The sequence below is a fragment of the Physcomitrium patens genome, chromosome 22, assembly GCF_059467195.1.
Source record: "Physcomitrium patens ecotype Gransden chromosome 22, ASM5946719v1, whole genome shotgun sequence".
NCBI lineage: Eukaryota > Viridiplantae > Streptophyta > Bryopsida > Funariales > Funariaceae > Physcomitrium > Physcomitrium patens.
In genome coordinates, this window is record NC_143431.1 from 12,076,205 (window position 1) to 12,087,228 (window position 11,024).

At 30.5% G+C, this 11,024-nt stretch overlaps 3 protein-coding genes and 1 long non-coding RNA gene across 7 annotated transcripts; 1 reads left to right on the top strand and 3 right to left on the bottom strand.

Moving 5' to 3' along the window:
• Positions 1–493: 493 nt before the first annotated feature.
• LOC141044358 (histone H4-like) lies at positions 494–1,144 on the bottom strand. Its single transcript, XM_073530040.2, has one exon. The coding sequence runs from the start codon at positions 1,142–1,144 to the stop codon at positions 833–835; it is 312 nt and encodes a 103-aa protein (XP_073386141.1). The 3' UTR covers positions 494–832.
• Positions 494–2,612, bottom strand: LOC149986657 (chaperone protein dnaJ 8, chloroplastic-like). Its single transcript, XM_090246226.1, has 3 exons — positions 2,474–2,612; positions 2,210–2,329; positions 494–2,024 (listed from the first exon to the last, which is right to left on the bottom strand). Exons 1-3 carry the CDS (start codon positions 2,507–2,509, stop codon positions 1,851–1,853), a joined length of 330 nt encoding a protein of 109 aa, XP_090102352.1. The 5' UTR covers positions 2,510–2,612; the 3' UTR covers positions 494–1,850.
• Positions 2,025–3,479, bottom strand: LOC112275029 (uncharacterized). Of its 4 annotated transcripts, none has more exons than XR_012216399.2 (3): positions 3,064–3,479; positions 2,777–2,841; positions 2,025–2,612 (listed from the first exon to the last, which is right to left on the bottom strand). XR_012216399.2 is itself a non-coding variant. In XM_073530035.2 (3 exons), exons 1-3 carry the CDS (start codon positions 3,477–3,479, stop codon positions 2,534–2,536), a joined length of 411 nt encoding a protein of 136 aa, XP_073386136.1. In that variant the 3' UTR covers positions 2,025–2,533. The 4 variants fall into 4 exon arrangements, 2 of the variants coding, with proteins under 2 accessions (XP_073386136.1, XP_073386137.1); XR_012216398.2 differs by having other exon boundaries at positions 2,025–2,619; XM_073530035.2 differs by having other exon boundaries at positions 3,213–3,479.
• LOC149986658 (uncharacterized) lies at positions 2,615–3,964 on the top strand. The gene is made up of 2 exons (XR_016500057.1): positions 2,615–2,762; positions 2,984–3,964. It is a non-coding gene; the product is annotated as an uncharacterized LOC149986658 (long non-coding RNA).
• Positions 3,965–11,024: the final 7,060 nt, after the last annotated feature.

An 11,024-nucleotide genomic window follows, 5' to 3' on the forward strand; every position in this document is an offset into this window, starting at 1 on the left:
TCTATAGTCATTAAACGCAGAAACTCAGAGTGCAGCTGAAAGCATGTGGTTCCTCTGTAACAGAAAATGGTTTACTTCTTCTGTTTCCAAATTCAAACGGAAATAAAAATGAATTAAAGATTATAGAATGAATTAACCCTGTAGACACGGTTTTGCCTTGCCATACGCTGAAGGACTGTGTAGCTCGTATGTGTACCTAGCAAAGAATGATAAGTAGAGGCCGTTACAATATCAAGTGGGTAGCTAACAGGACAATCTCTTCTCTGGGTCAAATGATGAAGAGACTTCCACCATGACACTCTCCCAACATCGAAATACATTGGGAAGGTTATCAATTGGACTTCTTCGTCTGAACCCTTAAACTAGATCACGCCAACGGGCGCTGGTTGCTGTCACGGAATATCTTCGATGTTGGATTCGGAATTGGATCTTAATTATTGACTCGTAAAACCCACCACTCGAGACAGCATTCGATCTTAACATACACGGGAGATTGTATAAAGCCTTTGTGAATCTGTTATGTGTATGTACAACACCAGGAGCGTCTAATCTGTACAACTAGCTAGCAAAGATCCCATTCCTCGGCTCCGTTTTCTCCTACTCAGAAATATAACAGTTAGTGATACAGAAATCCCAATATCAATGCAATCGTAAAGCCGAGGACCTGAGACACATCGCTTTAGCGTCATACGATACTTCACCTTAAACCAGGCAGAACAGGCATCTAAACATCATATCCATTTCTGTGAACTACATCTTAGAAGAAGCTTCTCTCGCAGGGTTTCGCAGAAGAAAACCACTTAGATTAGCGACAGAAAACTGAGCAGGGGAATTAGCCTCCAAATCCGTATAGGGTTCTGCCTTGCCGTTTGAGAGCGTACACCACGTCCATGGCGGTCACGGTCTTACGTCTCGCGTGCTCGGTGTACGTAACGGCGTCCCTGATGACGATCTCCAGAAAGATCTTGAGGACACCACGAGTCTCCTCGTAAATCAGCCCACTAATACGCTTCACGCCACCTCTCCTAGCCAAGCGACGGATTGCGGGCTTGGTGATGCCTTGGATGTTGTCGCGCAACACCTTCCTGTGACGCTTGGCGCCGCCCTTTCCCAAGCCCTTCCCTCCTTTGCCGCGTCCAGACATGACTCACAGATTTCTCAAACAAAGAACCCAAAATCGCTGAGGGGCGTGGCGCTCCACAAATACCCAATTGAGGAGAAAATGGTGCGAATGACGGTTCTTGGAGTATAGAAGCATTAAAGAAAAATTCTGGGGAAATTCAGCTCTGCTTGGGAGATATGACCGTTGCAACGCCAAACTTTGCTTTCCCGCCATACAATTAACGAGATACGAAAGGTATGGGGGAATTACAATTACATATCCGAACTGCAGATTTGGGAGTCACATCATCTGTGTTTATCATTCCTTTACAACGCTCAGAACCAGACTGGAACGTTTGCAGAGGATCTCTAAATCTAGAAAATAATGAAAGAAGACTGCAAACAGAGGACAGCGCAGCACGTGTTCCGTTGCTGTGGAACAGATGAGGGAGGCATCTTATTATGCAAGAGTATTGTCTGCAGACTATTACCGCGCAAGTGCTGCACCCGAACTAAGCTCTGTTTGAGATTTGAAGATGTTGAGGCACCTGTACAAAGTTGCGTGCCTCTTTCTATAGAACCAATATATGTACAACCATAAATTAGATTGCTCAACGGAATTTCTGTATGCAACGGGTAGGAATCGAAATAGAATAAATTGCGATTTCGAAACTCCTCTATCTTCCTCGCACTCTGGCTTATCTCGGAGAAAGAACATTAGTTTACCAGTGATGAGCAGAAATTTTGTTTTAGATGGCAGAGTTGATGTGATTCGTGTAATCGCATGTGCCAGCGCCCTCCCAACCCATCCATTCTTCCCATTCCGCCCAGCTATCGTCACCAACGCCCATGAAGCTTTTCAAATCGTCGGAAAGCTCGCCTTCTGACTCTTCGAACTGGGACGTCCTATTTTGAATCAATGCCTGTAAATTCACAAATTTACAACCCAGAACAGATTTTTAGAGGGGATTCAAATACTTTCTCAAACTGTATCTCCGAGAGAAGACCATGCACGCCATGGAAGGAATCACTTGCATATTCCGAAGTGCTGTGAAGCCATGTTCAAGATCATGGGGAGAAGTTATGGTGAGAAAAGAAAAATGGCGACCTCGTAGGCTGTCTTGACACGCTGAAACTGCGTGGAGCAGTGATCGCCATCGCACACATCGGGGTGCAAGTCCAGTGCAAGTCGCCGGTATTTTTTTTTGATTTCTTGCTTTGTTGGGAACTGTGACACTCCGAGAACGGCGTAATGATTCTCAGTGGCATGATCATTTAGGAGATAAGCCCTTGGCACTAACCTTGAGACTCTGTTTTTTTTTTCTTGAACAATTAACGACTCTTGGGTTTAAAATTCTTGAAACAAGCTTACTTTCTCGACTTGTAAATGCGAGTGCATTGCATCCATTGAGCAACGTCGACATATCCATCCCTAACTGATATTCACCCTTTGTATGTTGATGAATCCAAATCTCCTCTCACAGTTTTGTTGCAGCATGTGAATTTTTCGTCTGCGAACTATGGAAATGAAAGGCTTCAGCTTCATGACACCTTAAAATCCTGATTACCAGAAAGCTCTGATCTCATTCAGGTAAGAAGAATTTCCTATCAAATATTCGCAAGAAACTAGAAGCAGTTCAAAAGAGTTACACTCGAGCAAGGTTAGACAGCTCACCTCTTATCGTTATAGCACTCTACTTGCTTCAGCAACATTGGCAAATTCTTCACAAACCTCAGTGCCTTCAAGAATTCAATGTACAAAAACCAACATTCAAATCTCGAATCTGTTCAGAACCGGAAAACTGAATGTGCTACATTGTGCGCGCTCAGATTGCAAACCAAAAGAAAAAACACAAATTCACAGACTTCTTGTCCATTGCAGAAAACTCCGCCGCTAAAATGATACCCAGCAGTTAAATATTCCAACTGCGAAGCTTCGAATTCAATGACGTGAATGCATACCAGTCAATCTCTGAGTGTGCTGTAGGTACAGAATACACTCAAACAGGATCTAGAAACGGAAATGATAGAAGTGGCGCATCAGATTGGACGCATAATTTTCTTGTCCACGGCGCTACGACCAACCCCGTTAACTGGGCTGCAGGAAGTACCTCTCGCGGTGGTCCTGTTGCGCAGACGCAGTATTCGGTTATGGACACCCATCGGGTCCTACAGTACTCTCTGACTTCGGCATCCAATTCAACGTCTCCGAAGTGTGAGACAATTTGGCACCTCCGTCTCTCGAGCCAATCCACACAGACATGTTGGAACCAAGTGGTCCGATTCTCTTCACCAACATAGAAAACTGTTGTGGCGAGTACATGACGCAACAGCTTTTTTCCTCCATTGGGTATTCTACGAGCTTCTTCATTTTCCATGATACCAATAGCTACTTTGCTTAGTCCATTCCGTGGTAGCCCTGTTGGCCACGCATTGCCCTTTTGCAGAGTGCTACAGGGAAATATCGGGCCTCAATAGTTTCCTGCTTTCTAGTCCTGGAACTGATAGGTCAAATCATACTGTGAGAAATATAGTGAGTGTTTTCCTTTATCTTTCGCTTTCTCCCGAGGCTCATTCCCGACCCCTTCATTCCTAACATCAGATTGTGCATCCGAAGAAGGACAAATAAACCCAGGTTGTTAAATGCCTCAGTAGTATATAAAAAAATTACATCCGTTATTTGGAACTACTGTTTTGATCTTCGCACTCAAGGTGGCACCCTGAGTGAAATTCGGAGCCGGTCATGACACCAAAGTTTGACCGACTGAATACATACGGTGTATAATCGATACGGTCAATATTTGTGCAATTCATTAACACGAAAGCAGTGACGGATGTCAAAAGTAGTCATCCAGTTTCGGCATCTCCGATCTCTTGTTGAACACACAAGCAACGATCCCCATCATGCGCCACAACATTAGTTCCTGGTACAAATAAAAAACCTATCGTTGAGGTAAATCCTGCTCGCTCGCTTCCCTTACACGCGAGTACGTGAATACAAAACACTCAATATTTATTCAACAGTGGACTAAACGCAACCAGCATGCATTAAACCTGATCGATTGGTTAGAACGAGAGTTGTTAGGGAGGTGAAATGCAATTCTAAGCTGCAAAAATTCTCACTACCGTCACTAGAGCTAAAGCTGAACCAGATGGAATAGCGACGGTAAAAAGAGTTCGGTGACCCCCTGTCGATCCCAATCGCTGCTTCTGAGACGGCGTGGCAGCGTGGCTCCACGCGGAGTGACTGTCGCTCGGGACCACTGACGGCGTTGTCGCCGCGAGCTCGCAATCCGAGCTCTTCCCTTCTCTTTCTTCGTGTCTCGCGTGGCGCGCTACGCTCCTTGGGGACCCCCTCCCAACAAAAAATTAAAAAAAAAAAAAAAAAAAAAAAAAAAAACCCAAACACCACCATCACCAATGTGGATGTCGCTTCTTTTCTCTCCTTGTTTTGTTGGATCCATCTCTTGTTGTTGCTATTTTTTTTATTCTTCTCTCTCTCTCTCTCTCTCTCTTTTTCTCTTATATTTTTTTTCCCACTTTGGGATCCAACTATGGGGGCCACAATGGACAAAGATGGGTCATGTGAAAGTGAAGGGTTGTAATAGATGTGCTTGCATGATAAACTAAAGGTTGTATTATTGAATTGGAAAGAATGCAAAGCAGATTCCACTCATGCATCATTATAATGGTATGTACATTGCAACACTCAATTTGGGTTTGTAAATTTTATATATATATACATATATATAATTTTCTATTCTTGATGATATGATAGGATTTTTGATGCATGTTACTGATTACCTTGTGTTCGAGGTTAAAATAGAATAGAACATTTCTTATTAGAGTTTTTTTTTTTTTTTTAATCAATTTATCATTTATAAACACATATTTACTTACCAAGATCTAAGAAGGCATTTTTCAAAACAATATAAATTTTTTTTCTTGAAATAATTACAACATTAAAGGAATCTCAAAGTAATATTTGAAGCTTACAAAAGTTTTATAATGCCAAAAAATATTAAATATTATCTTTGTTTTGAATTAGTAAAAATATTATGTTACTTTATAATAAAAAAAATTTAATTTTAAAAATCTTCTCTAAATATATATATATATATATATATATTCCAACTCAAACCTAATAAAAATGTACTTGGTTCTAAAAAAATGGCTCTAAAAAAGGAAAAGGAATTTAAAGAAAAAAAAGAAATTAAATATATATATATATATATATATATATATATATATAGGAAATTTGTGATATTATCATAAGAAGAATTATTTTTAAATTATACAAAAATATAATTCAGAAAAGAATGAACTTTATTTGATTATCATTAAAAGTTTTAAAGAAAAATTGAAAAGATTTAACAATCTTTTTCAAAAAAAATATAATTATGTATCAAAGTCTATCAAAATTTTGACACAAAAAAAATACTTAAAAAGATAAAATATAAATTTTAATTATATAATAATAATATTTATTTCAAATAAAGAAAAATAAAGACACTTGATTTTTGCTTCAATATTTTTTTAATAGTAATTATTTTACTTATTTGGATAAATAATTTAATCATGAATAGTTTATTTAAAGCACTTAACAATACAGAAATCAAAATTATGAATAGCTTAAGTTAAAAGATTTGAACTGGTTTTAGAGAACTAGATGAACGTGGTTAAAAAAGTCTATGAAGTCAACACCAAGAACTCCTTCCTTAAGAAAATATATAATAATATTTTTTTATATTATTTAATTTCTTTTAATATATTACTACCAAAAATAATTCATTCTTCTAGAAAAAATGTACTTTAATGTTTGATCGATGAAAAGGTATATTGGACTCCAAATGCATGTGGTGATGCATATTTTTTAGAATACATAAAATTTCTCAATCTTTTTCAAAATTCATGCAAGAATTTTTTCTAACTTTAAGAATAAGAGGATCTATTAACATATTTGAAAAAAAAATCAAATAATACTACATTAAGTTTTTATATGTTAACTTGAAAATAATTATTTCCTGATTTTAAAGGAATGAATTGTTGTTGGCAATTAATTGCATTGCATTCTTTTCATACAGGATTATATTTTCAGATAAGATTCTTAATTTTTTTTTAATAAACTAGATAACTATGCTACTCAAATAAATAACAATTAAGAAAGTTTAATAACAATTCCAGACACGTATTGAAATAAAAATACTCATTATTGTTGAACTTAATTTTAAAATGTAACTAGACTTGAATTCATTCCAAATCATAATGTAATTTTTCATATAAATATCAAGTATATAAAAAAATTATAAATAATCTTTTAAAATATTTTAAAAATAATATTTTTTTAAATTTAAAAATATAAAAATTATATATATATTTTTTTCTTCCAACTTAAAATTAAATTTATTTATTTCTAAAAAAACCCTTCTATACATTGTAAGATAGGTATTATAATCAATTTATTTAAAAAAAATATAATATAGTTTTGAAATCCTGGTTCTATACTAATTTTCTTTAAGACTTGATCATACATAAAAATAATAATTAACATTTTTTCTTTATATTTTTTGATTTTGATTTATTAAGACAGGCTAGAAATTGAAACAATAGAGAGTTTGGTATTATTTTCTTGTTTATTAAATACATGAAGCATGTATAGAGACAAAGTTTGAGGCAAAAATTGTAGTTAGTATTCTTTATTATTATAATAATACAAGGTCTACACTTCTAAATAAAGTATTCTACAAAGATTATTAAGAATCTTGTTCAAGTTTTTAAATTTTGATGTTTGAAAAATAAATGATTATTTGTAAATTTCTTGAAGAATATTTTTTTAATATATCCATGACCATAAAAGATATTTTTTAATAAATTTTTATTTTAGATTGCATGAAAATTTAAAACAGAAGCATAACAATAAAACAACAAAAAAACCACAACGAGTTTTGTAAAGAAATTATGATATAACGACCAAAAATATTTCAAAGTTTTTAAAATATAATTTATTTATTTTATTTTTTGTTATATTTTAAATTATTTATTTAAACTTTGAAATAATATCATAAGAACATATTTTAAAATCAAAATTTAATTATGATACAAGTAATATATATACATATGTTTGTATTTAAAATATTTAATAACTGTTTAATTTTTTTTGGTCCATTTGAGATTAATATAAATAAAATTTTAATAAATAAATTAAAAAATAATTTAAAAAAATTATATCTATTATTTAATTTTTTTGTATAACTGAAATTTTAAAAATAATATTTTTTAGCACATCCTATATTAATAATAATATTTTTTAATAACATTATGTATTTTAAATATTTCAAATTCAATAATTTGAATCGAAATCTTTTATAAATATGTATAATTTTAAAAATATAACATGCATCAATATAATGAAGTAAATTTATGAGAATTTTAATTCATAATGATGTTTTATTCAAATTAAAAAAACAAATTGATTCGTAATGTGTATATATATATATATATATATATATTAAATTTAATATATGATAAGATACTTGATTTTAGTTCATTTCAAAATATTATATCTATATATATAATTAATTTAAGTATCTGGATTAATGGTTAATAGTGATTGTATTATTTACAAATAGTTATAAAAAATAGAATTGGTGTAAAAGTCATCATTGTAACCTTTGAGGTACAGTTATAGCTTGTCTTGTGTGGTTTTGATCAACTAGGTTTATATTTTATTCTTTTAGAGTCCATTCTATTAAACTAACAATTGAATAATATCACAAATTTGGAATTAATCCAATAATATACATATATATTGGTTTTAATATTTTTAAATTATATTTATCAAAATATATAAATCAAATGTCGTATATTTTATGTGGATTTTACAAAGAGGTGGAATTAACAAAAGATTTAAATAATTATTGTATAAAAAATATATTGATTGTTTAATTTATATATAAACAGATATTGTTCAAATGGATGTACATAAACAAATAAATAATAGATACAATTATACAATTTAAAATTGGATTTTAAACGGCTAACAAGATTTTTTAAGATTTGCAACAATCTCCTTATTGGATCACAGTGATATTTTGTACATTAGTAGCAAATTTGATTTTTAATAGACAAAAAAAATTTTGAGAGCACTTGAATGGTAAACACAAAAAGATGGAAGATTGGCTTCAAAAATAGAAATAGAGACTAGCCAACATTCTATGAGATTATAAGGTTTTTCTCCCATTTGGTATGTTTGATCATCTTCAAAGTTGTTGTACTTGATCTTAACTAAGAGTTTGAGAGGTGTAAAATTTTTGTATTAAGATCAATAATTAAATTATTAATTATTGAGATTTTGAATGTGCTATAAGGTTTGGTCAAATTTTAATTAAGACTTAATTAGGATATTTTTAGAATTTATTAAGATTATAATTAGAATTTAATTAGAAATTCTTTAAAATTTAGAGTTTTTTTAAATATATATATATATATATTTTATAAACTTTGTAGATTTTTTTAGGTTTTAAAAAATATTCATTATGATTTCTTTGATGTTCTTCATAAATAATGTAATGATTTTTTTAAGGATTTCTTTAAAAATATTTAAAAATTAATTTAAATTAAACTAATATTTTAAAGATTTAATTAAGCCTTATTTAGATTTTTTTATAGGATTATTAAGTTCTTTGTATATTGCAAAACCAAGTTATCTTCTATAACTAGGCACTTGATATATTCTTAGATAAGACATCATATAATATAATACTATTTCTATTCTTTATTAATATGTATGGCATTTCACGGACATCCATATTTATTCTATAAATTATTTAGATAATATGAGTAGATAGAAGTAGTTAAAGGTAGATAAATTGTATGATTTTTTATAAAAAAGCTTTCTAGAAGCTTCATAAATATGGTTTCATCTTTATATATGTTTATAAACGATTAATAGGTTGAAAACTTGGCCAATAAATTGGCCACGTATAGCACATATTGATGACTTGTGATATATATTGGACATATGGCACACATATAAAAAACTTATATTACAAGTTAGACATATGTTTTGTAAGGTGGACATGTGTTGGAGATCCTATAGAATATTGTTATATAGCTCTTAGTTAAATAATATATATAAACACAAGAGTGAGGTCTTCTTCATTCTTATTAATTTCTTTCTTGCTTATAGTCTAGTTTCAAGGATTTTTAATTTTATAGTCTTTGAGTTATACCCATTCTAATTTTTTTTTGAATAGAAAAATTTATTTATTTATTTATTTTTATCTTTCTTTGAAAAATATCTCACTTGTTTAAATACATTCATTGAATTTTTATTCATAATAAATTAACAATAATATATTTATAATATCAGATCTTTGTCTTATCTTGATTAAAAATAGATTTTTTTGATAAGATATAAGCATATTAAGAATTATAAATTACCTTCTTCTAAATTATTATTATTTTTAGTATTTTATTTATACTCGAATCTTTTCTTCTATTCGTCTTGAGCACTATTTGACATCTTTTCTATTATATCATTGTGACACAGCTTATTGAAATGACAAGTGCAATGGTACAAATACTAGATCAATTGAGCAAGTTAATGCTTATAACACATCAACTCAATTTATCACCAAAAGATGTAATAAATTTAGTAAGAAATAAAGATATAGAAATGATTGGAGTTACTTCAATATCTACACTAAATCATATTATTTCTTCCATGATAGAATATCTTTTAAATATCAAAGAATCACGAATTATCTTATCCAAGAAGCTTAATGGCACAAAATCAAAATTTAGAAGATTTATCAATCAAATATAATTGGTGATTGAACTTCAATCTCAAAGCTATCTAATTTTAAGATCATAAGTCAAGTTAATTGAAATATTACTTTTAGGTTCTATTTTATCTTGATTTTTTTCTTTTCTTAAATAACATGAATCAATATTAGATAATTTAAAAGATATTTTTATGGAATTTTGATCCATACATGAAAAATATGATGCAATTTGTATTGCAACCAATAAATCTATATTTTGAGATAAAAAATCAATAAATAATATTATATGCTTTACAATTTTTACAACTTGCAATTGATATTAAATGAAATGTTAATGCACTCATTTATCATTTTTTCTATGCATTATAATATGAAAAAAAGAAATTGAGGTTCAATTGTCATAAATATACTATCACATATATACATACGTACTCTAGTAATTACCTATATGATTAGATAAAAATAGCTAAAAATAGATTAATTTCATAATATCTTCTACAAAAACTTCTTAGAAGCTTTATAGATATGGTTTTGACTGTATACATATTTATAGTTGATTTTTAGGTTAGAAACTTAATCAACAAGTTAGCCATGTATCACACATGTGAGTAACTTGTGGAATAAGCTAATTATATGGTGCATCTATAAAAAACTTTCTTTGCAAGTAAAACATATGGCTTGTAAAGTCAATAAATATTAGAGGTCCTATAGAACATTGCCACATAGCTCCTAGATAGATATTATATATAAAAAGAAGAATAAAGCCTTCTTTATTCATATCAATTCTTTTCTTGCTCTAGTTTAGATTTAAGAATCTTAAATTTTCTTACCTTTTGGCAATAGCCATTTTAATTTTTTTTTAAATATATATGTTTTTTTACTTCTATTTTGTCATACTTCTTTGAAAAAAGTTTTACTTGATTATTTGCTTTCATTGGATTTTTTTCCTAAACAAATTGACAAAAATATATTTATAATATGAGAGCTTTGTCTTTTCTTGATTAATAGTAGATTATTCTTTTTTCTTGATAAGATGTAAGGATATTAGAAGTTGTGGATTATCCTCTCCTAAATTGATATTGTCTTTAGTATTTTCTTTGTTCTCAATTCCTCTCTTCTATTTGTCTTGAGTGATAT

Excerpts from the sequence above, each read along its gene's own strand:
- LOC149986657 (XM_090246226.1), bottom strand. The coding sequence starts at position 2,509 with ATGGATGCAATGCACTCGCATTTACAAGTCGAGAAA. Across the intron at positions 2,330-2,473 it reads CGCATTTACAAGTCGAGAAA|TTCCCAACAAAGCAAGAAAT; the intron begins GTAAGCTTGTTT and ends GGAGTGTCACAG. Across the intron at positions 2,025-2,209 it reads GTGTCAAGACAGCCTACGAG|GCATTGATTCAAAATAGGAC; the intron begins GTCGCCATTTTT and ends GTGAATTTACAG.
- LOC141044358 (XM_073530040.2), bottom strand. The coding sequence starts at position 1,144 with ATGTCTGGACGCGGCAAAGGAGGGAAGGGCTTGGGAAAGGGCGGCGCC.
- LOC112275029 (XM_073530035.2), bottom strand. The coding sequence starts at position 3,479 with ATGGAAAATGAAGAAGCTCGTAGAATACCCAATGGAGGAAAAAAGCTG. Across the intron at positions 2,842-3,212 it reads CAACAGGACCACCGCGAGAG|GCACTGAGGTTTGTGAAGAA; the intron begins GTACTTCCTGCA and ends GAATTCTTGAAG. Across the intron at positions 2,613-2,776 it reads GAGTGCTATAACGATAAGAG|ACGAAAAATTCACATGCTGC; the intron begins GTGAGCTGTCTA and ends CATAGTTCGCAG.